The 27,607-nt window shown below is 50.9% G+C and overlaps 1 protein-coding gene across 1 annotated transcript in view; it reads right to left on the reverse strand.

Annotated features, from left to right (window-relative positions):
- Positions 1–16,619: 16,619 nt before the first annotated feature.
- Positions 16,620–27,607, reverse strand: part of Lrrk1 (leucine rich repeat kinase 1) — a 131,242-nt gene continuing 120,254 nt past the window's right edge. The window contains exons 29-34 of the mRNA XM_050149149.1: positions 27,441–27,592; positions 25,527–25,644; positions 24,285–24,401; positions 20,850–21,691; positions 20,330–20,431; positions 16,620–17,944 (exon numbers count right to left, since the gene is read on the reverse strand). Coding sequence (XP_050005106.1) covers positions 17,767–17,944; positions 20,330–20,431; positions 20,850–21,691; positions 24,285–24,401; positions 25,527–25,644; positions 27,441–27,592 — 1,509 coding nt within the window. The 3' untranslated portion in view covers positions 16,620–17,766. The remainder of the gene's footprint in view (positions 17,945–20,329; positions 20,432–20,849; positions 21,692–24,284; positions 24,402–25,526; positions 25,645–27,440; positions 27,593–27,607) is intronic.

Below are 27,607 nucleotides of genomic sequence, written 5' to 3' on the forward strand. Positions count from 1 at the left end.
CATTTTTAAACAAAAAATAAATAAAATAGAATCGAAATAGTTTGTGGCACAAATGTGTTTGGCCCAGAGCTGTAAACCCAGGACCTGGGAGGTAGAGGCAGTTCACAGGCATTCTCAGGGACAAAAGTTCAAAGCCAGGCTAGGAGTCACGTGAGACCCTGTTTCGAAACCCTAACCAAAAACAACAACAAAATTTCTATCTTTCATACCCTGATATGGTGTGTGTGTGTGTGTGTGTGTGTGTGTGCGTGTGCTTTTGTGGCTGTCCCTTAGCATCCATGAGGGATTTGTGCCAAGATTTCTCTGCAGCTGTCAACCCGTACGGATGCTCATCTGTATTCGAAGATGGCTTGCTAATTGCATGGAACCCGTACCTGTCCTCTAGTGTACCCCACACCACCTGGACGTGATGTACGGCGCTCAGCACAGCATCAGTGCTGCCTAACTATTCATGCTGCCTTGTTAGGGGAACAGGGACGGTGGGGAAAGTGCGTATGCTCTATAGAAGCACAATTTTCTTTTAAAAATATTTTCCGTCACTAGTTGACTCTGTAGATACAGAACCAATACATATAAGTGTAATGACCATCAATTAGATTTGTATGTATGAATTACATTTGTAACACAGTTACATCGATTGTAATTCCCTCCCCCCCACATCATTAAGAAGCCTCGGTGAAACTCAGGTACAGCTGCCTCTAGGGAACAATGGCGTCACAGGTCCTTAGTGACCTTACTCTTAGGAAGGTCAGCTTCCTCCAGGAGCTCTGGGCTGACAGCCACCTCTATGAGAAAACTCGCTTCCCTGCAGTGTTTCCAACCAACTCTCCAGAACAGTTTCTGGTTAGCCTAGACCATTGCCGTGAATCCTAAGTACATTCTGACTCCATCTGACTGTGTCTGGGGAAGGGTGGTCAGCCTGGAGGAGCTGGCTCATGAGCCCAGTGGATTGGATGCTAAGAAGGCATAGCTGGAAGTTACCACTTCTCATAGCTTAGAAGGCTGGTCCAAAGCCAAGGTGCAAGCAGATCTGGTGTCTAGTGAAGGTTAGCTTCCTGGTTTGCAGATGGCCATCTCTCCACGGTGTCCTCACACAGCAGGAGAGAGATGGGAACAAACCTGTGAATGAGCATCCTACTCCTTTTTTTTTTTTTTTGAGACAGGTTTTCTCTGTGTAGCCCTGGCTGTCCTAGAACTAGCTCTGTAGACCAGGCTAGCCTCGAACTGACAGAGCTCCACCGGTTTCTGCCTCCCAAGTGCAAGCATTAAAGGTGTGCACCACCCACCACTGCCTGGCTGAGCATCCCATTCTGAGCACCTAATAACCGGTCACAGCCTAATCTCCCTTCCTGTCACATGGAGTTAGGTTACAACTTAATGGAACTTGAGGGGACACGTGCAGTCCCTAACGAGGTATCATCACAAATTGTCACATACTGGAAGCTCAAATGATAGAAGTTTAGCACTCGCTCGTCTCAAGTCTGGAGGAGAGCAAGCTCCTGGGAGATCAAGGCATTGGTGCAGTTGATTTCTTCAGTGGTCCCTCTCCTTGGCTGATGAATGATGGTCTTTGTCCCGGTCTTCTCATAGTCTCTGTGTGTGTGTTGATCTTTTTCTTATTGTAGACACTAGTTGTATTGACTTAAGGTCCATCCATATGACCTTATTTTACCTTAATTATTCTTCAAAGATCCTCTTGTCAAATACAATTATTTTTCGAGGTTCTGGGAATGGGGGCACAATTCAACCTATAGTAGAAGGTAAAGTCCCTATTTCTGGTATGTTCCCAGGGGATGCTTCCGTGGAATTTACATCCTAAATGACAATAGAGCACGTGTTTGGATGGCCCTACTGCCCTGCAGCCATGATGTGTGTGATCTGTCCTGGTACCTGCATGGAAGGGAAGGAAAAATTGCTTCACAGTGACAATACTGAGCAGTGTGTGTTGAAGAGGAATAGTTATAACTGACATAAAAAAATCAAATGCCTATAAATGGGTAATGACAATATCATTTGGCTAATACTAGCAGTATGCCAACAAACCACCTGGCCATGGACATTCAATGACAAGATTAGTTATTTTGAAAGACAGCCATTTGTCAAAACATAATCAGGATTAAACAGAAAATGATCAACTTCCTGAATGCATTTTGGTCCACGTTGAAGGTCCCCCGAGAACATCGAGGGAACACTGTCAGCCACTTTTGCTCAAAGCGCCAGCTGACGGCAGGAAGTGTGTGGATTTTGTCTCATAGTTTATCATGAGAAAGGTGGTCCCTCTAGTGGGCTGAGTGGTGGCTTCTACAAAGATCTGTCTATGCACACATTCCAGGACACCTGTGAATACGACCTTGTTTGGGGAAAGGGTCTTTATAGATGCAATTAAGCTACAGATCTTGAGATAGGGTCATCCTTGATTACAACCCTAAAGCCAGTGATGTGTGTCTTGAAAGAGACAGAATGGGGGGCAAGCTCAAACAGGAAGAGGTCACAAGACTATGAGATGCAGACTGGAGTGACGTGACCCTAAGTAATGTGCGGAGCCACCAAAAGCTGGACAAGGCATAGAAAGGGATCTTTTTGGAACCTATAGAGATAACGACAACCCTGGGATATCTGTTTGAGACTTCTGGTCCTAAGACAGTGAGATGGTTAAGTCGCTTGTATTGAGCCAGTAGGTTTCTGGTGTTTTTGTTACACTCTGGGAAAATAATTCAGCCTCTAAAAATCAAATCATTAAGATTCACGGACAGAGGGTGGGTGATTAAGTTGAACTATGGCACCGTCTGTCATTTTGAGATCCACTAGCATGTGTGCCCCGGGAGCAAGCTGGAAGAGAATGCCCTACCCTAAGTAGGTCAGTGCTGGGCACTCTAGGGGCATATGGGGGGCTTCCCACCCTTGGTTTCTGCCCTTGCTCCTTGGCAGGACCCTTCATTTCCCCAGACCTCCAAACTTGTCCAGGTTGAATGTTCTGACCTCAGTCTGCCTTCAGCCCATACTGGTGTCTGTTCTCATGCCCAGATGCCAGCATCTATATCTGCTCCCATTCTCCTGATGATGCCAAGGCCCCAGCAGTCAAAAGGGGCAGAGTTCTAAAGCAAGCCTTGTCTGAGCAAGCACCCTCCCAGAAGTCCAACAATCAGGTGGCAGCAAAGCCTTTAATATGTGTGTCTCTAGGAGGATCTCATGTCCAGTGTATAACACACTCCCAAGCCCCAAACGTCTGAGCTCCCACAGGATGCCACACTGCAGCGTGTCGGAATGTCTTGTAAGAGAAGAGGAAAGGCGCTGGAATGGAAGATCTCTTTTCAGTCATTTTGGGAAATACAATTAGCCACAACTCTCCTTTCCCCAGCTTTTCCAGGGACGGATGGATGCATAGATTTTTGTTGATAACATGGGTTTTTATTCAGGATCGATGCAGGGTGTGTTACACGCAGACTTGGTCTTTCATCCAGTCCAGCCAGCATAGATTGGGGAGTCGGGGAGAATGCAGACACGGCTGGAGCACCAAGTGTGACCGAAGATACCCCACTGGGTCACACAGCAGCATGGAGGTTCAGCCTGGACACACACCAGACCTTCCACTCCGATGCCACCCTGACTGTGCTCACAGCAGGCCAGGCAGACGCCCTTCGTGGCTATGTCTCTCACTAGACTGCCGTGAACAAGCCTCTGGCCTTACTGAGCTTTAACCGCATGGACCACGCAGTGTTGATGACGCAGAGAACATGGAACCAAGAGGAAGAGCGTTTAGTGGGCAGGGAGTACTTCGGCATTGGCTTGTAAACATAAACAGCCCAGGCACAGAATGGGAAAGACGTTTTCCCAGAGCCACACAGAGAAGCTAAAGTTCATTCATAGGCCTCTCTGCTCCTGCCAGCTGACTCTCTGGAACCACATCTTGAGGGAGATAGTGACACCCAGAGAGAAATCACATCATGGTCCAGGCTTCTTTCTGTTTGGTGTCAAATACATGACATCCTGTCCACAGTGGGCATGTTTTTGTGGTGGGGATCAGACATGGTCCCCACACACGCAAGGCAAGTGCCCTCTGCTCCCGTGCTACATTCTAGACCCGTGGTGGACACGCTGCTCTCCAGCCTCAATGCTGTCCTTGAGCATCTGTGCGTCCCCGTGCTTCCCACAGGGTCAGTTAGCTCCTGCAACAAGGTGAGCCCCAATTTGGTGAACCCTGACTCATCCATCAAAACCCCAACTCCCGCATCTCCTCCAAGCTGAAGAATACAGCGTCAAAGATAGATTGTAACCTGGATCGCTGCTCAGACAGTGCAGATGCTCTTCAGAATCCAGAATTCCTTTTCTAACATGCATTTTTCCCCCTGAATTTTTCAGAATTTAGGGGCACGAGCAGGAGGCCAAAGCTTGTGCCTACCGGTTGCCTTGTATGATCACCTCATTGCTTCTGCTTTTATTCGCACTACTGTACCACGGTGTAGCGTAGGCGCGCTCATCTTTTCGGCACGTCTGCCTGGCACTGCGCATGTGCACGCTGGGACTCCAGGCGTGGTGCAGGCCCAAAGTGAGTGACTGTGTGCCACGTTCTCCTAGGAGCTAGGAGTCGGGGGGCCATGTTCATCCACCAGCATAGGCAGACCTGAGCCGACCCTTCATCTCAGGCCCAGACTACTGGACAGACTCATTCTAAAGCGATGCAGGCATCCTGAGCCGATGTTTTGCAATCTCTGAGTTTTTCTCCAAAAGAATCAGCGACCCCTCTCTGCCTGGATCTGCCTTTTCAAGTGGTGTTCAGGCAATGCCATGCCTTGGAGCAGCATTTAAAAAATCTGATCTGACCCAACTTTTTAAAAAAATTAAAACAAGACAAACACCCGTCCCCCGCTGGGAAGAACAGCTTTTTCCCAGGCTGGTCAGTGCTGTGTCCAGGTTGCCCCTGGCAACGACACATTTTGGATTGGCGGCTTCTCTGGGCTTTTGTTTCCCAGGCAAACAGTGTGGATAGGAGGAGGTCAAGGATGCTTCCGGCCCCACGTTCTGAGGGGTCAAACCCACACCTCGGGGGGCCTCTTCTGCCCTTTTGTCCCCTGGCTGGCATCTCAGCAGTCAGAATAAAAGCGCCTGTGTTGGGGCTTTTGCCTGAAAACAGATAGTCTGGTGACCCATGAGGGGAGCTGCTCACCACTATGGCCTTGGCTGCGCTGGCCATTTGTACCCCAGACCTGGGAGGCTCGCCCAGGCTGCCCAGCACCCTGCCAACCCCACCCCCGCAGCCGGAGAGCCTGCCGGTCATCCTTTCCTTTTTCCTGGAAACTTCCACCGGTCTACTCCCAGAGTATCAAAGTGGCCGATGGAGGGGACAATCCCAGCCTGGGCCAGAACCAAGTGGCAGAGCCGAGGTGCATTTCCCTCCAAGTTCACGAGCTCACAGCCCAGTAGTCTGTACTTGGAACTCCTGGGGCTCGGTGGTTGCTGTAGTAACCTGTGACTCTTGAGTCCCCATTCATCCATCAGGTCCAGAAGCACTGAACACACCCTGGCAAATCCAGCCTCCAGCCCAGCTGGCACGGTTGCCAGTGGCCCTCAGAGAGGACAGAGAGAGGTGGCTTTGTGTGTCAGGGCTCATGGTTTCCTGTGCCTGGGCTGTGATGGCTCAGTGCTAAGCTTGTCCCCGACACATAGCACTCAAGATTCTAAGCCCGGGTTCTTGCCTGCTAAACAGGGAGATGTTAGGCCCCTAGGGCTTGCATGAAAATGGAAAGTTGATTGGGCTTCTGAACTTTTTGGGTTATCTGTCCCCCAGAACTCACTGAGTGGCAACTGTCTTTCCATGCTGGGTTTCTGGGGACCTGGGATTAGGATAGATTAACCCCTACCATGTAATGTGTGAGGTCTTAACCCATGACCCGGCTATGGCTGAGGAGGCCCTGGAGGTGGGTAGAATATTCTGAATGGGTCTTCTATGTTTATCCTACCTCCTGGTGCTGTCTCTTATCTGGGACCTGGTGATGACTTTATCTGTGTGTCCTCTCTGTGGTGGGTGATCCCTCTCAGCCCGGTGACCTCGACCTAGTCAAGTAACTTGCTTGGTGTCTGAGCACTTCAGGGGTGTGTGCCTGTTAAATTAATTGTCTTTTGTGACTGATGTTTGGAGTCAAGCTCCTTCATTTCTTCAGCCATATTCCAGGGATAGTAAGAAAGTCCCAAGTCCCAAGGGGATGCTAATTGTTTCTAGACAGAGGCATTGTGGGGTAGAGGGAAATCTGTGGTAGCCAGCGTTGCCTCCTGGCTTTCCAGTTGGCCTCAGGCATGGATTACAGGCCTAGCCCAGCTTTTTCCTTGCCTTCTCCTCACCCTTGCAGCTGCTGGGGAGGCTCTGTAGTATAGGATAGGTCCTAGGACTTCTTTTGTACCATTGGTGGGCAATCTCAGGGTAAACTGGAGCCCAAGGCCCATTGGGTTTGAATGGAGTATTCCTACTTGCCTGGCTAACCTGCATCTGTCTAAGGTTGTTCCTATAGCACTGACTTGTATTTCTTGGATCTCAGTTTGTGGTTCTGGAATGAGATCATCTGCACAGAACCTCCTCCTGGAGCCAGGTGGTATGGGGTATGAGGAGACTCTAGTAACCCCCGTTTGTATCTGTGATTTAGGGCGTTGGGACAGAACTGCTTACCGCTGCATGCTGGCTGGTGTGGTGAGGGACAGGCACTCTGCTGTAGTACATTTCTGTGTGGCTGCTGTGGAGGTCTACAGATGCAGCCCCAGCTGTCCTCATGGCCTGAGGCTCTTGTTGGCCAGATAAAGAGCACAAGAATGAAGTCAGCTGTGGGGATGGGGCTCTTGAACTTCTAGAGATGAGTTTTCCCCGAAAGTCTCAGTCTTCCCCCAGAGTCTCAGCTTCTCTTCTTGCCTTTCTTTTCCCTGTTTCTGTGTGCCTCTGACCCTCAGATCTCAGAGGGGACACAGGGTGCTACCTGGGCCTGCGCAGTACACAGTGTGCATACTGGTCATACTGGTGTGTGTGTGTGTGTGTGTGTGTGTATTCTCTCTCTCTCTCTCTCTCTCACAGAGATACAGACACACAGAGAGGTACAAAGATAGTAAGAAATAGACAGAGAGACAGAGATAGAAAGAGAGACAGAGAGAGGAGAGGTAGAGAGACTGTAGAAGCTTATGATATGGAAAAGTAAAGATAAATTTAACATTTTACTTTCTCTCTCTCTCTCTCTCTCTCTCTCTCCCTCTTCCTCTCCCTCTTCCAGTCCCTCTCCCTCTCCCCCCTCCTCTCTCTGTCTTTCTCTCTCAGAAACAGAATTTCTCTGTGTCCTGGCTGTCATGGAACTTTCTCTGTAGACCAGGCTGGCCTCAAACTCACAGAGAACCGCCTGCTTCTGCCTGGGATTAAAGGTGTGTGCTACCACTGCGCAGTTTAACATTTTTCCTATTGCACAGAGAATGCAAAATGTTAAGTAAAAAGTTCCAGCTGGGTGGTGGTGGCACACACCTTTAATCCCAACACTCAGGAGGCAGAGGCAGGTGGAGCTCAGAGTTAGAGGCCAGCCTGTTCTACAACGCGAGTTCCAGGACAGCTAGGGTTACACAAAGAAACCTTGTCTTGAAAAAAAAAAGTCTGTGTCCCCTGGCTTCCTAACCTGGCCCCCAGGCACACAGGGCTCCTTGAGTCCCTAGCTGCCTGGTCACCGTGGTGTTTGTCTTTACATCCACACACAGCCACACGCATTTCTTCTTCCCTGTGTGGGATCATGTTCAGCAAAGACAACCCATCAAGCTCACAGACCCTTCTTAGAGGGCCCACGAGTGCAGGCGTATCTGTTTCTTAGCTGGTCCTGTTACGTTTGGGATAGGCAGACAGCAAGCTGGCTGAATAGCAGCTGGGCTCTTGCATGTGAGCGCCCCCTGGACGCTGTTGAGGGAACTGCTCCAGGATTCTGGCTTAGTGAAAGCTGGGATGATGCGGGGAGCCTCTGGCTAGGGAGCCTATAGGTCACCTCCGTTCTTCCTCCCCACTAGGCCCCAGGGAAGCATGCCTTGAATTTTGGCCAAGCCCCCACCTACTGGCCACCATGGTCACCTGTGTTCCTTCCCTGCTGAGAGAGAGAGAGAGAGTCTGTGCCCCCATTTTCCTGAGAGCCGTCTGAGTGCTAGTGACTCCTGAGGTTGACTGCCTTGGTCACTTGGAGGAGTGGCATGTTTACTTGATGACAGGGAAGCCCTGGCCTCCCTTCAGGCCTCATTTTTCTTTCTCTCTGTAGCATTTAGGTTCTCATTCTCCCTGTCCCAGGCTGTGGCTTCAGTGTGGTTCTTTCTTGAGAATTTAGGGGTAAGGGAGGTCTTGGCGCAATTTTATTGGCCAGCCCAGCTTTGATTAATTGAACTTCCTTTGCAGGGCTTTGTTGCCTGGGGTCCCTGTAAAAGGGAGAGCCATGTGCAGGGGCTAAGGCAGAAAATGAATGTCGGTCGCCAAGTCTCTCTCTTCTCCCTGCTGTGACAGGACAAGACGGCGCAGGGAGTCCTCCATCTTGTATTCTTGCTGAGGCTGTTTCCAGGTTTAGCCAGAAGCTGATCTCAACCAAGGAGAAATACCCAGTCCTATTACCCGGGAACCAAACGTCAGGATGTGCTACTTAACTTATCTTAGCCTTTGTTAAAACTGCTGTTTGTTCAGCCTCTCCTCCATCTAACCGTTCACCTTAGCTGTGTTTGCCCAGTACCCCCTCGGGCTAGCTAACCGCTTATCTTAGCTTCTGTTAAAACTACTTGCTTCAAACTGCTCACTCTGCAGTTTGAAGGCCCCCAGCAGTTGCGGAGTGAGGTTCCTCAACGAGGTCTGTGCCCTTATAAATCGCGTGTTCTGCACACTTGGGATAACGCCCTGAGCAGCTGGGTGTGGTCCTTGTTGGCTGGAATAAAGACTTCCAATTGGCTATGAACTTTGAGTGGTCATCAACGGTGGGCTACCTGTAACACCACGACTTGGCCACAAGAACACAGAAGACAGATGCTGTGCTTGCCCTGTGTGTGAAGAAGGGTGACAGGGAGGGAGGGCAAGAGGGAGGCAAGGAGAGATGGCAGGAAGGAGGGAGGGAGTGGTGGCGACCCCTGGACTCTCCAGACTCCGTTGTTAGGAATATGAGGGTGGTGTGCTGTGTCTGGGGGTCTCAGGGTATGTAGCTGGAGCCGAGGAAGCAGATAACCCATGCTCCCAGGGGTGGAGTGGGTGTTTGTTCTTTCTTGGGTCTCTTTGGAATAAGTCACCGTGGAGTTTTTTCCCTTGACTCCTCCCATGAAGACTGAGGCCCTGCTGTGGTTCGGGTCCTCCAGGCTCCTGTTTTAAAGACCTGGTTACTAGGGTGGTGCTGCTAGGGGCTGTGGAACCTTTAGGAGGTGGGGGTCTCCACAGTCCCCTGGTGGGGGTTTTCTTAGGTCTCTGAGGCATACCCTGAAAGGGATGTAGAGGCCTTAATGGTTTTTCTCTTTGCTTCTTGGTTATGAGGTAAACAGTGTGTTCTGTCTCTTCTGGGTTGTTACCAACTGGTACCTTCACCAGAAACAAAAACCAGTGGACCTGGACAGTATTGGACTATGAGATAAAGATGTTTAAAATTAATTCTACCAGGCACTCACTATAGTGAAGGGAAACTGAGCAGCCCATGCCCGAGAGCTCCAAAGGAGCAGCCTAGCTGGGCTGGATGCTTAGTTCCGCACAGGACAGGAGTGGCCCTGAGGCCTCAGAACTTGGCCAGAGCGAGCCTACCCATCTGTCTAAAGAGTGTGTCTGTTAGTGGAGACAGAAAAAGGGTGAGTCTTATTGTGTGGGGACAGTGTCCCCATTGCACTGAAAATGCTCTGGTGTACTGAGCAGTCGGAGGGACTGTAGCTCCTGGAAGCAGCCCGTGGAAGCTGGCATGTCCTGGGACCTCAGGGCAGTATGCCAGACTAAAGCAGATTCAGAAGCCGGGAGCTGAGGGGCCTGTGTCCAGGCAGTAGAGTCCGGAGTGTGACATCACTGATTGGCAAGGTGCAGGCGCCTCCCGAAGGATTCCTCCTCTGGGATGGGATTAAATTCCTGGTAGTGTGGAAAGCAGGCATAGGAGGTCTGGTCACTCTGTAGGTTCTTTCTTTAGTGGACAGCCCTTTTCAGGAATCTTTGTTCAAAGATGTGCTCTGCCGTGGGGGTGCTGAGAACCCAGTCCAGGTCCTCTGTAAAAGCGACAAGTGCCCTTAACCATTGAGCCACCCCTCCGAACCCCTTGTGTGTGTCAAAGTTACCAAAACGTACCACATGCTTCCTGAGGGCTCAGCTGGGAAGGAGCCAGCAGCCTGTGCAAGAGGGAGAGAGAGTCACACAAATAAGTCCAGACTCCGCCTCACAGGCTTCATAGGGAGTAGAAAGTGAAGTGGGCTCTGGTTGGGAGTGATGACGTCAGAGGCCCGGCCTCGAGGCCAGTGTCCAATGCTGAGGAAAGTTGTACCAACTGGTCAGGTGACCTGGCATTGCCTGATGGGTACGATCCATGCTTGTCAGGGGTGTGGCACTCCAAAACCCTCTTTCTGCCATTCTGAAACTCTGACAGGAGATTGATTTGAAAGGGGTGGAAATCTTCTCTAGGCAGTAGAGTGCCCCTGGACCTGACCAGACTTTCTTGTGAGGAAGCCTGTGCTACTTACCTTCCAGGACCAAAGCGCTCCCAGGTTCTGACTGGACGGGACAGCTGCTGCCCTTGCTAAAGGCAGTTAAGACTCAGTTCCAGGAAGTAGTCCGTGTAACCCAAGGTCAGTGTTTCTACAGCACCGGATGTTCAGTGTGCAGACTGCCCCCGGGGAACAATCACATTTCCCCTTAGGCTTAAAGGAGCAAGACGTGGGGTCTCACTTGAGCTGTTGATTGTTTCTGTGTTCTGGAAAGTGACTGACAAACGCGTTCCTTTGGCGTTGGCTGCTGTGACGTTCAGCATCCCAAGACAGACCAGTCATAACAAGAAAGTCCATGTGTAGGTACAGGCGTCATTTTGTGGTATTTAAAGTGAATATTTTTGTAACCTAGGTCTTGGTCGTATAAAGAAATTATTCAGACAAACCAGAAGAGAACCAACAAAAACGAGTGGTACCCTCAGGAGCCAGAAGTGGTCACAGATCACTTTGGTCTGTGTCCCTCTGATCTTTTACATCTTTTATACATCTGTGAAAGAAGAAAGCACCATGTGTGTGTTTCTTATTAACATGCACCCAAGGCCGCACGTAGAACATCGTGAATACATTTTCTTGCCTTTCGCTGGCTTGGTTTTAGGCTCCAAAGGTACCACCATGGAGCCTTCGGAACAAGGAAGGCATTGTGGACTCAGCTGTGAACGATGTCCCCCTTCCCCCTCAGGATGCACAAGCTGAAGGCCTTACCCTAGAGCTTTGGAATGTGACCACAGGTCAGGCTTCCTGTGACTGACAGAGAGCGATAGTCATCCTAAGAATGTCATACATGGCTCGAGGGCAATGTGTCAAACCCACAGTGGGCCACGGGTCCAGGTCTCTTCTGCCATTATCAGGGACATGGAAGGAAACCTTAAAAGTTCCAGATTTGGGGAATGATATAAACCGTCCCTGCCTCCAAGAGGTGCTTGTGACAGCCTCACATTCCATAAGATCCCACCATGAAACACCTGTGAGGATCTTCTCTCTGGCCCTGGGCCCTTTCCTGGGTCTTCTAGGCTCCAAGGATGCAGGGGTTTGGGCTGCTGTCTGGCCTCTGTGTGGATGAACCCTTCAGAGGAGGCGGGAATTGGATGCTGTCTTCTGGGTTTTCCTGGCTCTAGGTCAAAGAGATGAATACACCCTAATACTTGGCATCCCAGCCCCTACTGATCCAGCATTCTTCAGTGCCTGGCTGTGGGGTGTAGTGGTATGGTTCTTACCTATGTGCTCATGGTGCTGTATGAATGAGACCCATACATTTATGAGATATGGAAAATGAACCAGTCTCTCAACAACAACATACTGCTTATATTCTGGATCCATAGCACCCTCTATGTAACATTGATTTTAAAATGATAACTAACTTGCACTTGTCAACATTTAATTAAAATTAAAGTTTAAAATACCAGACTATCACCGATGTTTTGAGCATCCTAAGAAACAGCCTACCTTGTAATACCAGTTCCTCAAGAAAGTGTGATTATCCTTTGGTGTCCACGGGGAACTGACTCTAAGACCACCTGTGGACCAAGTCTGTGGAGGCTCATGTCCCTTGTACAAGACGGCATGGTAATTGCAAAGAACCCTGAATGCTTCCTCTCACAGGCTCCAGATCCCCTTTGGGGGCCTGACAGTGAATCCCGTGGAAATGCTTGGTAAGCATCTCTCTCCTGTATTGTTTGAGCCATAACGGTAGGAAATAAAATTGGTACATGGTCTGCACCGTTCCACATCCTTCCTAATGCTTTTCATTTGAAGTTGATTGACACTTTAGATCTTGTAGCTGTGGAGGCGGGCTTATTCTACTTAACTGGAAAACTGCCCTGGATGCTGAAGTCCCAGAGTTCCAACTTCTTCCCAACCATGGTGCCAGCCTTCCAATTTGTGGGGGCCACTTGTTGGTTCTATACCTGGTGATGAAGTAATATGTAGAGAGACAAGAATGAAACGTGGTTCAGCCTGACTTAGTCACTGCTGGGCCAAAATTCTGGAGTCTGACCCCAGGTAGTATATTTCAGCTGTATTTAGGTACAGCACAATTTTGGAAAAAAGTTTCCTCATGGCAATCAGCTCAGTCGCAAGTGTACAACAAAGCTTAAGGCATGTTTACACTGAAACTCTTTACAAAGTAGCAAGGCCTCTTCCATAAAGAGGGTTCTATTGACTTAGGGACAATGCTCCAGATAAGGGTCTACGGAGAATGGCTGAGACAACCACAATGCCCATGGAAGTCAGGGTTTGTGCTCGATCTAAGATAACATAGAAGTCACTTAGGCTGTTGTTGATCCTCTCATAAGAATCTTAGGAACAATGCTTAAGATTTAGGGGAGAAAGATCTGAGATAAACAAGCCTCCTACAGATAGCATGTTGTAAAGTCCTTTTGCCCCCAGCATTCCAGGAGGAAGAGAGGTTAACATTTCCTTCCTTTGAGGAGACAAGCATGCCTGTTGAACTTTCCTGGCTTCTCCAGTGCTCACCTGTGTGCACAAGGACCTCTTACCTTCCACACCTACTGGTGTTAATAACTCTTCCCAGATTGTCTGAACCTCCCTCGTATCACAACAACCTCTCTTGACCCTAGCAGGAAAGACCGGGCTTCGGAAGAAGCCAGACAAAGTTACAGGGGGTCTGGGTGTCCTCAGCTGTCCTGGGGTAGGTTGTTGGCTGCTCCTCCAGGGTGAACAGCACAGAGTTCAGTCATAAAGGTGAATTTCCTTTCCGTACCAAGAGTGAGCGATGGCATCTGGGAGCCCTGGGAAGCTCTACCAGCCAGTGTGCTCTTGTCTCATACTCTTCCGCAACACAACTCCTAGGCTCCCAATGTGTAAAGCATGCGTGATATCCTGACTTACTTTGCTGGTATCATGGAAACGGATCTTGTCAGCATCTGCTTTGGTAGGCTGACTCCAGGTTCCTTTTCCTAGACGCCATCAGAGTGCAGGCAGGTCCCTGTCTTATGACTGTCTGGGACAGCTGGCTGCCCCACATCACTGCTTGGGAGAGAAGGAATCCCAAGTCCCCGTGGTTCCAACCACAGACTTCATTTCTTCCTCTTGACACGTGTCCATGGCAGGGTTTTGGTGTTCTGGGTCATTTTCCCAAAGGCAGGAGACTGAGCTATCCCTACCTAGTGTATGTTTCCATGTAGGGCTCATACAAGGCAGGACTCTCATTGTGAGAGCCTGGTGTCTATTTCATGTGCTTTACCAGCTCTAGTCACATGGCCTCTCCCCACCACTGACTGGCTGCCCCCTAAAAACCAAGAATTGTTGCTTGATCACTGGCCCAGAAGAGCCAGTAAGTCTAGACGGTCTGGCAGGTACCATCCCTGGGCCAGGGGGATACTTATTTGATTTGTGCACAAACCATGATTCCTACTTCATTTTTTGAAAATAAAAAATTTAAGCTTCTAAATGTTCTTCTCATCCCACACAGCCACCAGTGTGTGTTTGCTTCCTCTCATATGTCCTATCCCTTAGCCCGATTCTCAAGATGTCGCTGACGGTCTTGCTGATGTTTTACTTGACAACAGTACTGCCTTGTTGTTCCCTAAGCCATTCTCGGGAAAGACCTGGCTTCTACAGCTGCAGAACAAGGAGTGGGGCCTGGTCATGGTTGGGGGCCAGACTGTAGCTGTCATATACAGAGTGACTCCTGCGTCCGGATGGAGAAACAGAAGCTATTACTCTTCCTCAGATATTTTCTTCAATGGATTGACTCCTGGTCTACCGAGTACACTCCAGGGTCAGGAGTAGTGGCTGGGCAACAAAAATTCGGCTTGTTGGAGGAGGTTGTTTTTTTCCCAGAGAGAGAACATAAAGTTGAATGGGTAGGGATAGGGGAGGGTCTTGGAGCAGTCGAGGAAGGGAGACGAATATAATCAAAATACGTTGTATGAAATTCTCAAAGAATAAATAAAAATTATTTAATAAAGACACCACCAGTTCATTTATTATATCTCAGAGAGCACGTCAGACCAGGATGGCTGGTGCTACCTCCTTTGGAAAAGCAGTGACGATCAGTTTTGCACACACAGGAACTCTGTGACTCTCTTCTAGAGAGAGGCCTGGGCTGATTCCTGCTGGGGCACCAGGGGCGATCTGTGATGAGCAAGCTTCTGTGCAGATCCACACATACCGCAATATCCCGTGCCTAAGAGACGCTCCTAGTTCACAGCACACACAAAACTGCGCTAGACTTTCCCCAAGTGCTTTCTGTTTCTTTGGCCATGTTTTTGTTTGCTGCTCCCAGGAGCTGCACTGGACAACTGCAATCATGTGCTGGGTCTGTAGGGTGGGGGTGGAGACAGACTGGGCACACTCTTCTTCCTGGTCCTCCAGCCACGCCAGCTGTGACCGGCTCCTTCTCCACTGGGTCTTGGCGCATTAAGCTCTCCTAGGTGGGACCCTGAGATCTCACACAAATGCCCTTTCTCAGGCAGCACAGTCTGCTCCGGGCCTCCCCCAGCCCCAGTCATTAGCTGCTGGATGTTACAGCTCAGAGGGGAAAGGTTTCCTGGCTGTTGGAAGCCAGGCGATACCTACAACTTGGAAAGGAACTATACCCTGGCTGTTGGGAATCAGACGATGCCTACAGCTCAGAAGGGAAATGTATCCCGGCTGTTGGCAATCAGGCTATGCCTATGGCTCTGATACTTCTTACAGGTAACACCTGGCTTCTGACCGTCAGGATACCGTTTCCTCCAGAGCTGCAACACTTGCAGCTGGGTTCCTGAATTTTCCTCTCTAGCTCTTTGTTTATGTGTTCGCTGTCATCCCTGCCCTCTTGAGCAGAGGCCCCAGCAGCAGAGTACCTTGTTTGGGTGACTGTCGCTGTGTCCTGGTGACTCTGCCTAAGACCTAGCAAGAGTTCAAGAATCACGGCTGATCCTTTGAGGGTCACAAACTGTAACTTGAGGGTGACCAAAGTCCTCTTTTCGTGCCGAGGGGCTGTGTTTCTTTATGTCACTCGCCTGTGCCCGGCATTCATCTGCTTTCCAATTGTGTTTTCTTTTATTGATGAATACGAATTTTGCAAAAAAAAAAAAAAAAGATAAGGGAACTGCTCATCTTTCAATTGGGTTATAAATATATTTTTAAAAATCAAATTTATTAATTTTGTAGTGTGTGTGTGTATACACAAGTGTGTACGAGTGTGTAAAGGTCAGAGGATGACTTGCTGGAGTTGGTTCTCTTTCTACCATGTGGATCCAGGGGACTGAACTTAGGTTTATAGTCTTGACAGCATGCTTCCTGACCCGATAAGCCATCTCATCAGCCCTGTGAATCTTTAAATTTTATTTATTTATTTTCTTCCAGCTGTTGTTTACCTTCGGCGTGGATCACTTTCTTTCTAGGTTTCTAACTCTTCTTTAGCCAAGTTCATGAGCCGTTTCTCCCATGTTCCCCGGGGGGGTAACGTGAAACTCCCGTCCCCAGCTCCCCCATGACTGTGAGGCTTAGTTAGTACTGCATCCGGGCAGAAGATGGGATGGAAAGGTGGGCCGAATCTGTGAAGCAGAGGAGGCTGGCTATCTACACAGCTGCCTCAGCAAGTGACGCAGCGAGCAGATGCCGCGCAGACAGGACCAGTTTGTGTCTCGAGATCTAAGTAGGCAGTTTGGGGACACTGGGAGAGAACGGTGACCCCCCACAGCTCACTTTAGGGATCAGCGTGGGAAGCAGCGATGAGGTATGAGCAGGCTCAGAGCCTTGATCCTCAAGGATTTAGGACTGACTCGCAAAAGGAAATGGGAAACTGGCTTCTACAGGGCTGGGGCTGACAGAGGAGCATCCGCCCGTGGAGAGCTACAGGGCAGCTGGGAGCACCCAGCAGTGGCTGAGAAGGGTGGCCCAGGTCTACCCTGGGCAGGAAGGACACCTGGGAAGGGCAGAGTCCATCTTGCATTCAAGAGACAGAGGCCGCGTTTTCATTCTAGGTCTGTTTATTTTTAGATAACAGGAGCCACACCCCAGCGAATCTGAAGTTTGGTTTTTATAATTTAATTCTAGAAAAGGTTCAATAACACTAGCTAAGTACAACCTCGCATTTGAGTTCTAGGTTAAACAGCATCCGAGGGCACCGCTTGGCGAAGCTGTGGGGGTGTGTACACACGTGTGCACAGAATTTATAAAATGTTCCCTGTTGCGTCCATACACCCTCCTAACAATTTCACTTTTCATTTTCTGCTGTCCGTGCCGGCAGTAAATGTTTGGCAAATACATAATTCAGCATGAGTCTCATACGATGGGGTTTCACAACCAGGCCTAACCGCTGAGATATTACTTAATTTGTTAAAGTGATAAACAAGATTATGATGTGCAAACAAACACGGCTTGGGCTCCAGCGGCGGCCAAGTTTATTTTACCAGGCTATAAACACAGGCCCTTTCTCCAGGCCTGCTGATTGGGTTTCTCATTCTTTTGTCGAGGGGAGAAGAATGTAAAGGGGGGTGGGGGTGGGAGCAGGAGCCCTCTCACTGGGCTTTCCGGCTGTGACTCTTGAAGGAACCCATTCATCCCCACTATTGGGCAATGCTGCCTGCCCAGGGTCCTTCTGGGGTTTCCCACACAGAGCCCCTGCCAAGCAGGAGATTCGATCTCAGCTTGACCAGGCTGGGCCCCATGCTCCAGGGACTCAGAGCCTTGTGAAACAGGCTGAGAGCCTGGGGTCTTTGGGGAAGGAGGGCCAGGGTCACAGCCCTCCTCCAACCTTGCCCTGAACTGCTCCCCAACCAAGAGTCTTTAGTGTAATTCCATCTGAGGCCCGGCGATAAAAATGGACAGGCCTTTTCATTATGCCAGGAAGGCCTGGAACGGGGTCGCTCTCCTCAGCTCCTGGAAGCCCATGGAAGAGGCAAGAGAAGGCCTCTCTCAACCAGACCCTTGGGCTGGTAACTCTCCCCATAGAACCTGAGAACTCCCAAACCACCAGTAGCTACTAGCTTCTCAGCCCTTCTTAGCACAGGGTTAGCAAAGAACCCGTTTGTCTTCCGTGCCCTTGGAGGGCTGTAGCCGAGGGGTCAGGTAGCGGCTCGGACCTGCTGGCTCCACGCGGAGGCCCTTTCACAGGCATTACCGTCTCTTGCGTGTACACACCTCCAGCCGGCCCAGCTCCTCATACGACTGGTAGAAGATGTCGAACTCCCTGGCGCCCCAGCCCCTCCAGACAGCCAGGCACCACTCCGTGTTTTCATTCGCAAAGCCGCACACTACCGTGTCCTTTGCCACCACCGCTGCATCCACCAGGACCCTGCAGAGAGATAAGGTCTGAGTACGCCCACGGGAGTCCTCACTAGGCCAGGGAGGGCTCTCTCTCTCTTCGCGTGTGTTTTTGAAAGGGGTGGAGTTACTAAGAGGGTGTCATAAACAGCTCAATCTGGCTCTGGAATGTACGTAAAGGGCCCAGTTCTTCCTCGTGGTCTGACCTATGTGTAAGTCCGGATCTCTGGCCTCCATCTTTGTAGGCCCCGTCCCTGTGCCCACCAAACCTTGACCCCTCCCCAGAGGATGGTCAAGACAGCCTGCCAAAATCTTAACCACTCCCCCAGTCTATTTAAACTGCTCCCCCAGAAAGTTTCCTCATGGTCTCTTTCCTCTCCCCCTCGTGGTTGCATTTGCAGCGTCCCTCCTCCTCGGGACCACCCGAGAGTACAGGAATCTCATGAAACCTGTATATTTTTTAATTTGGCTTATTGTGATTTGGCTTGATTGGGATTTTTGCGTCAGCAGAGAGCTCGCGTTAGGAAAATTCCTAACACTATGGGCCGAGGTTTTATAACGTCCCACAAAAGGCCAAGGGTATCAGTTCACATTATAAGCATTGGCTGTAAGAGAATAACCCCCTGGAAGGCCACTGACTAAGACAAGCATAGCAGGAGTCACCAGGCCTCTCTTCGGAATTGTAGTGTCTAGAATAAACCACCAACTACTAGTGTTTAAGAAGGACCTGCGAAGGTCAGAGAGGTGGCTCACTGGGTAAAGGGCTGGCCTCCCTCTGAAGCCCTTTCTTGAAATCTGACTTGATTTCAATCCCTGGAACCCATCTAAAACGGGTGGGAACCAAGCCCCACAAAGTTGTCCTCTGACCTCTGCATGCACACTGTGACACACACCTGTACCCCACAATGAAAACGTCAGAGAGGCCCACGTGTGCAATTACACTTGCTAGTGTCCTTGTTGCAGCACCCTCACACACCCCCCCCGCCATTTTGTCCCCACATACTTAGGAAATTCAGAGACATAGCTTGGACAGAAAACCTGCTATCTCAGAGTCATCCCTGCTTCCGTTGTTTTGAGGTTGTGGACTGTTTTTTTTTTTTTTTTTTAATGGTCTGTGGGTGCACAACGTGTTTCCTCTCAGACCACAATGGATGACTCCCTGTAACCCGCTTGCCCTGGTGTCTCCGAGGGGCTGGCAGCCCATCTCTGGGTAGAGTTGTACCTCCTCCCCCCCATGCCCAGTGAGTGAGCCCCACTGCACACCAAGATGTCTAGAATCTCGGATCCTTCCTTGCTTTTCCAGCTGGCCAACTCGGGTCTTTCTCCTTCTAGCGAATGTGCCTGACTCTTGATAAAACCTGCCTCTGTGTGTGTGTGTGTGTGTGTGTGTGTGTGTGTGTGTGACTAGAAAAAGCTACCAGGGACTCTCAGAGTAGCATGCCAAGGTCACCTGACCTAGGCTCTGAAGACCTATCGGTTCCCAGAAGCCCAACTTGGGAGTTGGGAACCACTTTGGCACAAAGCTTCCTTTGACCCGATCAGTCAGGGATCGGGAGCAAAGACTGGTCGGGTTTCCAGAACTGCTCATAGATTAGATCCACTGCCCCAGGACTCACTGAGAAATCTCAGTGCTGGCAGGCAAGGGATTGGAAGTTCCACGAGTGACTGATGGCTTGTTCTGCTTTGGGCAGGATGGCTCTACGCGATGATATTAAAGATGAATGAAGACCCTTTCCCGGGATGAGTGACAGCCTGTGTTGCCAGCAGGTCTCCTTGTGATGTGAAACACGCCACAGTGCATGCACGTCTGAATTCAGGACTTTTTGTGGGGATCTTCAGAGTGAAGGATAAACAGGAACTCTGGCTAACACCAGGCTTCCAGGCCCCTGGCCTTGAAGGCTGTGCCCTGGACTGGCATCCAACCCAGATGCCCCACAGCAGGAACTGGTATGTCTCCTGGTGTTAGTACGGAGACACTCTCAGGTTAGCAGAGTGTGTGTCTCCTGGCCCTGTCTGCTGCTTCATGGGCTGCTGGGTCCCCTGCAGGGCTTTCCTGTTTGGCAGGAAGGACAGCGAGTCATTTGGAGGGACCATCATTTCAAATACAGGGGACTCTGGCCCTGGAGACACACCTTTGCAAGGTACTTGATCCGCAATACCCTGACGCCTCAGAAAGAGATACCCTTGGGCAAGTGGCTGGTGCTCTACTCAGCTGTCATGCTGAGCCCCAGGAGCTGCCTGGAGGACACCACCTGGCTTCCGTTTTGCCTCCTGGCTACACGGGTGAATCCACCCGCTTCTCTGTGAGAACACAGGGGCAGCAGGACGGCTGTGCTATCTAGTGAACATGTTAGCGAGCTCTGGGGTTCCCCACGCCCCTCTCCTGGTTCCTACAGAGTGCTTCTCAGAGTCTTACCCATGTGAGGTCAGCTCTCGTGCTTTTAAGACAGCAAGGACTCTGCCCCGCTGGGCACCTGAATTCTTCTCCAGACCAATAACGATGATATCGCCGCCATGCCTAAGAAACCAAAGCCAAGAAGGGGACAAGTTTGTTCAGGAAGCTGAACTCCAGTGGGTCTAGGACCAGTGTGCGGGTAGGTGCGGCGCCTGAAGGTTTGTGAAGGGAGTGAGTGCGTGAGAGTGGGGGCAGCGTGGCACAGGAAAGGACCTGCTATAGGAAACCCGCACGTGTTTCCTGATTTGTGGCACCTGGGATTTTCTGATGGGCAAATGAGCTTCTGCATGAAGATTCTTGGTTTTTCTGGGAGATTACTCCCAGTTCTAAAAGCGAATGGCAAAGCCTTCTTGGGAGAACTGTCCGGACGGATTTGGAAATCTTTTAAGAAATCGTGGGTTCCAATTCCCACATCCCCACAAAGCAAGAACCCTGGACAGCTCAGAAATGGCACCTGCACATCAAAAAAAAAAAAACTTACCTGGGGACCCAAATGAGGTCTTTGACAGCCAGGACCTTCACAGCCTGAAGGTGTTGGCTGAACGTCTCCCCATCCATGGGAGCCAGGTCAGGCTCAGATCTGTCAGAGGTGACAGTGGGCCTGTTTGGGTCTTCATAATCAGCAGAGAAAGGCACGCTGGAATAGCTGGTCAGGGAGCTGGGCAGACTGGAAGGGGACCTGGGGTCTCGGTGGGGTGGGGATGAGGAGTAGGAGGACATGGAGCAGTAATCAGTGAGGGAGTCCTGGTGGCTCAGGATCTGCACACCCAGCTCCTCGCTGTACATGATGCTCATATCTGTAATGCACTCTTCCTCAGGCTCCTTCGAGGTGATTATGTGACTGCCTGGGGCTTCTGGGACGGAGGGTTGCACAGGAAACGTGTCCCTGAGAGGATTGGGGTCCCCGCAGAAGTACCGGGCACATAACTGGTAGGTGGCCGAATGGTACATGACTAAGGAATTGGCCTTGTCGTCTAGGCACCAGACCACCTCCTCCCCGCTGCAGTCTGAGCTGCACACAAGCGATGCGACCAAGGAAGGGGCTGCATAGGGCTCCAGCCGCCGGCTGATGTCCAGGACTGTGCAGTCAATGACGAGCAGGCCAGGCCCATTGCTGTACCAGACCTCAGACCCACTGTTGACCACCTCCATCGCTCTCACTGGGTAGGGATTCTGCCGTGCGTCTTCGTCCGGGATACAGAACTTGGACCTGTTGGCTGTGTGTGAACACAAGTAGGAACAGCTTTCTTTTGGGGTGCCCCGGACCACAGGAAACACGGCCACCAGTCCATCAGCCAGGCCGGCCAGCACCAGAAAGGAGTTCTGTGTGGGAAGGGACAGAGACACATGAAGCTCTTTCATGTCACACATTCTGGGAGAGAAGCCACAGGCTCTAGACTCATTTCTATATATGCCTCAAGTGGGCGCATGGTGTCCCTTACTGCCCCAAAGGAGTAAAGCCTTTGAAGTCCTGATGTGCTCAGGAGTCTCAGGCCTGTGTTCAGAAAAGATGTAGCCTTGCCCCAGCAGAGCTGAGTCCCTCCTTGGTGCTGCAAGGCAAGGGATATGCCAGGGAGGAACAGTGTCCACAGTGCTGAGGGCATCCAGCAAGGGTGCTGCCACCTGGAACTGGTCCCTCACTACATGAGCAGCAGGCAGCTGCTTTTCCTGGACGCCATGAAGGCCTCCCTGAAAGGCAGGCAGAATGTCTTCCCTATCGCAAACAACTTAAAAGGACAGCTGTTGCGGGTATGGGGAACTCTGTTCATTGCCCACCGTAGGTAGAGTGCTATGGATAAGCAGGGGCCAGATCTCTGTGCCCACCGCTGCCACCTTGGCCCTGGACTGGCTTACGAAGGGTTAAGTCTCACTCATCTCTGCAACCCTGGACTCCACTGTTCCCGTTTAGTAGACAACACGCGCTTCTAGAAGAAACAGCTTCCGACTTACCTCTCCTACAGAGAAAGAGTCTTGGCTTCATGCACCAGAACACACACACTATGCTGACACTAGTGAGGACTTGGACTTACCATGAAGCATGGGTTCCTCTGTAGCCACCCACCAGAGGTCACTAGGCAGAGGTCAAAGTTGCAGGTACAAAGCCAAATTCAGGCTTCCTAGGGCATTTCCCTGAGCAGACAGAGTGCAGTGGGGCAGGTAAAGGGGCCATAGATCCAAGTCAGAGTTCAGGACAGACCCCACCCTTGTTCTGACCAGGGAGAATGGCAGAAAGTCTCTTTGTTGAGAGTCAGTGTGTGTGTGTATGTGTGTGTGTGTAGGGGGCTGGCTGTTCAGAGTAGTGGAGTGAGTGGCCTCTCACTCAGCATCCACAGTAGGGAGCCCTAAGAAAGTTTCTCAGAATCCATCTTCAGGATTTAGGTCAGCAAGGCAGCCAGAGCAAACAGGTCATAAGTCTTACTGGGCCCTGGCTCTGCTGGCCAGCGTGGGGGAACACCACGTCTGTCGGGATGTGAGCGTGCTTGTGTAAGAGCACACGGAGCTGCCCTGTGTGGCCTCTGCAGGACGACCTCCGTGGGGCCAGGCACCCTGGGCAGGCGGCTCACACAGAGCCGGCTTTATTCTCCCTTCTCAGGCAGTACGTGCACCCTGCCTGGGTCTCCGGCCGTCGGGGTCCTTCAATAATGCTTTGTGTCCGGTTCTCCCCTGCTCTGGTGCGGGGAGATCCCAGCTGCCAGGCCTGCCCCTGGGGCAGTGGCCATAAACAACTCTAAGGTTCAGCTCATATCTATTCTGCATCTCTCCTTTCTCTTTTCTCAAGAAGTGAAACTGGAGCAGCATGGGGAGAAGAGGCCGCAGGTTTGGGAACTATCAGGAAGTCACAGGAACAGTTGCCAAGTGCCCAGCCTAAGACTCTGGGATCCACAGGGTCAGAGATCTATTACTGTGATCACCTCCATCGCATATAGACAAATGGGAATCACATATGAATAGTCGGCGCATTTTAAACAGTGGCATAAGGAAGTGATCTTTATGCACGGGGGGGGGGGCACCCACTACATCCACAGGCCCCTCATAGCCTTTCTGAATCCAGGGAGGGCAGCAGAACCTAGGAGACCGGACAGTACCACACAACTTCTCAGAGGAGGGTGCATGGGTCTAGGTTCCCACAGTTCACCAGGAGGGCTGCTCCTGGATAAGGTTGGAAAGGGAAGGTGAAGCCCCTGCATCTGCTGTTGGATGGAGAAGGCCCAGGGCCAGTACAGTGATGGCCTGGCCAGCTCTAGTGAGCCTGGATTCAATGCCTAGATATGATGGAGTTGGCTTAGCCTAGGGATGGGGAGTACACTGACTGGGGGAGTTGGGAGGGTGAGGAAGTGGGTCTGCTAGGCAATGCTGGGCAGTGTTGGGCAGTGCTGGGTAGGCTGGGCAATGCTGGGTAGGCTGGGCAATGCTGGGCAGTGTTGGGCAGTGTTGGGCAGTGCTGGGCAGTGTTGGGAAGTGCCAGGAAGTGCTGGGCAGTTCTGGGCAATGCTGGGCAGTGTTGGGCAGTGCCAGGCAGTGCTGGGCAGTGCTGAACAGTGCTGGGCAGTGCTGAGTCTTTGAGAGGCAGTAATCACAAACAGAAGGGAACTAGCTGCCCCAGTAATCAGGAAAGGCAGTGGTCAAGGCAGGCTGGGGAGAGGCTACTGATACCTCTGTCCAGAGAAGCATTTATTTGCTTGCTTCATCATTCACACCAATGTGAACCCTATCAGGGTTCTGGCAGTTGCTCATGGACAGAAGGCACTCCATAGTTAAAGGTGGTCATCTGTGTCTCTAAAGCTGACTTTGACCTGGGCAAGGTGCACCCAGGAAGGTGTGGCTCCACTGTGCCCAGCTCAATCCATTGTCCCCAGCAAGGAGAGCCTCCCGCCCAGAGTGACCCATCTGAACATCTCTCTCTTTCCCACCTTACCTTTTTAATAACAGGCACGGCCAAGAAGCAAGTGACAACAGCCGGGGTGTCCAGGGCCTGCTGGGGCATGCTTAACGGGCACATGCCTTTAAGACTGTAGATATAGATTTTCTGGTCCTGCAAAAGGAGAAGAGCCCACTGTAAGAGCCAGAGAAGAAAGTGACTGCCATGTCCTATCAGGATGCTTTCAGCCTGGGGAACCCTTCTGCACCTTAGAAAGACAGCATTTTGTTTGGTTATTCATTTCTGGGTTTTGTTTGTTTGTCTGAGACAGGGTCTCTTCGTGCACCCCTGGCTGTCCTAGAACTCACTCTGTAGACCAGGCTGACCTCAAACTCACAGAGGTCCCTCTGCCTCTGCCTACTGAGTGCTGGGATTAAAGGCATGCACCACCACTGCCCAAAAATTTCTGCTTTTTGTAGAGACTTTGAAAAACACAGAATAGTCTGGGAGGAATTGAACTCACAAATAGTCTTTAGTCATCGAGGTTATAGCATCTCAGATGCGTGCCTGTGGTGTGCACGAGCATGCCATTATCAAAGTGGGGTCACAATACTGCAACACCATGACATAGGTGTGCCCCTTTACTCCCTTTACGATCAATACGGGGTCAACTCCTCGGCCCATTACTTTTTAAGATATTTAGTGAATTGGTTGTCACTACTAAGAACTACATTGGGATAGGCATTCTTAAAGATCTCTTTGTCTATTCTCTCAGAATAAATTCTTTATTCTTGAGGTCTCAGTAGCATGGCTATTTTTGGAGATCTATTACATGTTTAGCCATATGTTCAAATGTTCAGACTTCCAAAGTCCATGTGGATGGACTGCAATGATCATAACCCCAGAGCATGTGATTTGGGGCAGTCTTTGACTTCCTCGCAAGACAGCTACTTGGGTCTTCCGATGGATATGGGGCTCTAGGTCTTCAGGGATGTGTTTTGCTCACAGGAGACATGGCCCACCACCAACACACCCAGTTTCTCCTGCTGAGTACCCACGTGTCCTCACCACCCTGAAGCCTAGCTATCGACTGGTGGCAAGCAGGACAGTTGCACTTCTCCTGGTGACCCACCTCACAGGACTGACGACATTAGGCTAGGTATTTCTCAGGGGGAAAGCCGGGGTTACCTGATAGTCAGGTTGACCTGAAAACTTTGCATTTTTACAAATACGGTCCCCCTGGGAAGTGTCCCCCTTCCAAAGCCTACCCTGACACGGGCCCCGCAGGCTGGTGGTTACCTCAGTGGCTATCCACACTGAGCTCTGGACCTTGAGCTGGCAGCTCAGCTTCATCCCAGCGCAGGCCATCCTCTGCACTTCCAGCAGCCCCTTCTCTGTGTTGACCACTGTGTAGTTCCTGTGGTTGGCAACAATATGTGGTCAGTTCCAGATAGACAGTGGCCACCTCCTTCCCCAGGCTGGGGCAGTGCTCTTAGAGGAGGTGTAATTATGTAAGTATAAAGGGTCCGTCACAGGCTTGTGTTTTAAAGATTTGGTTCTCAGGTAGACACTCCTGCTTGTGTCTGAGAGGAAGTGCAGAGCAAACACCCTCAGGACACTGAGGTGAAGGTGGGTGTGTCCCAGCACCCACAGGCCAGGTTGGCTCTGGAGTCCCAGTAATATACTCCTAGAAGCCTCTACCAGCTTCCTTGCTTCTCCAGTGTCAATCAGCCATTGGGTGAATGCTGCTTCCCCTGGGTTCTTGAAGACAATGTCTAGATCCTGGGGGTACGCATGACATTTCTTTGGTTTTGGTTTCTAGTCATCTCCAATGGACAGAACTGGAAATAGGAGTTTATTTTCTCCCTCTGTCTATACCTTCTTGCTGCCAGTCTAAGAGCATAAGATTCATGCAGACTTCAACCAGACAGACCTCTGGGAAATGGCAGAGTCCATTCCATTGATTCCACCCTACCTGAATCTCAGGTTGTCTGAGTTTCCTCAGACTGCAACACCTGCAAGTGCTTTCTACTGGGACCATGTGAAGATGGTCTACTATTCTAGCCCACGAAGCTCTCACATCAGCAGGAGGGTAACATGTGCTGGCCAACCCCGCAGGCCATCACACAAGACCCCCATCCCATGGAGATTCCAGCCTGGCCAACCCTGCAGGCCATCATGCTGGACCCCAATCCCGTGGGGATTCCAGCCTGGCCAAGCCTGAAGGCCATCACACAAGACCCCCATCCCATGGAGATTCCAGCCCTTACTACACTCTCCTTCTGAAGCGCTTGCCTCTGGGTCTCAGGAATTCTTTTCCTCTCCCAGTGGGACTTTCCTCCACTCTACCTCAGACACCTCGCTCTCTGGTCCAGCAATGCTGCCCATCAGCTGCCTCCACACCCTTCCCCAGCTCTTTAACTCACTCTACCTTGGTTCATATCTAGCTGGGGACTTTCTTGCTTCTTAGGGTCATTCTGTGTTCTTCCCATTATGGCCTCAGGCCTCACAGGCCTTCTCTATAAATGCTCCCTTGAAGGTCCATCAAGTCCTGTTCCCTCTCTCCTTCCTGGAGAAACCGTCAGGTTTGTAAGCCACCTTCTGCAGCCTGGGGGCTGGGGTGAGCAGACCCCGGGAGCATTAGCTATAGCCAGGCTGGTGGTTCCTTCACAGCAGTGGTCTTAATACTGCCCTGCAAACACCCTGGCTCCACAGACCATGGTGGCCACTTTGACTTTCTCTTTTCTTCTGGGACATCTCATCCCCCCATTCTCACTTCCTTTCCACCACTTCACTGTGAAAAAGAGCAACAGTTAGAAGGGACCGCCTGTGGGTGACCCTTGGGCTCTGGTCCCCTGCCTCCCTCTGGCCCTGGTCCCTAGCTCTCTCATTCCACAGCATTGGCTGTTATACTCGTTCACCTTCAGCATCGTCTAATGTCCTTCCTGCCCAGAGTGTGGATAACTTCATCTTGAAGCAACACTCTCCCTGGAACTGGGTTCCTGACACACTCAAGCCCACCCTTTCTCTGCTTCCCTTAGCTTCAAAACTGTGCCCGTGTGAATTTTGTTTCTGCCCTCCTTCTCTCTTGATTGTGCTCTAAGCAGGCCTTGGACTCCACTGTCTGCTAAATGTGCATCATTGGCATCATTGCTTTTCTGTTCCCAGGGCCGCCCAAGACATAAGCCGGGAAGGGCAGACTGCAGACATTACCTGGACTCCTCCTTCCCATCCCAGAACACCACAGTGTACTCCTGGCCTTGGGACGAAAAGAAGGCCGACTGCTTCCCACAGGGCAGCATGTACATGAAGGTGGCGAAGGTCGGGTCCTTCATCTGGCTCACGACAGACAGGGCCAGTGGGCGCTGCAGGAGAGAGGT

The sequence above is a fragment of the Alexandromys fortis genome, unplaced genomic scaffold (genome assembly GCF_014885135.2).
Source record: "Alexandromys fortis isolate MF-2015 unplaced genomic scaffold, M_Fortis_MF-2015_v1.1 scaffold_67, whole genome shotgun sequence".
NCBI lineage: Eukaryota > Metazoa > Chordata > Mammalia > Rodentia > Cricetidae > Alexandromys > Alexandromys fortis.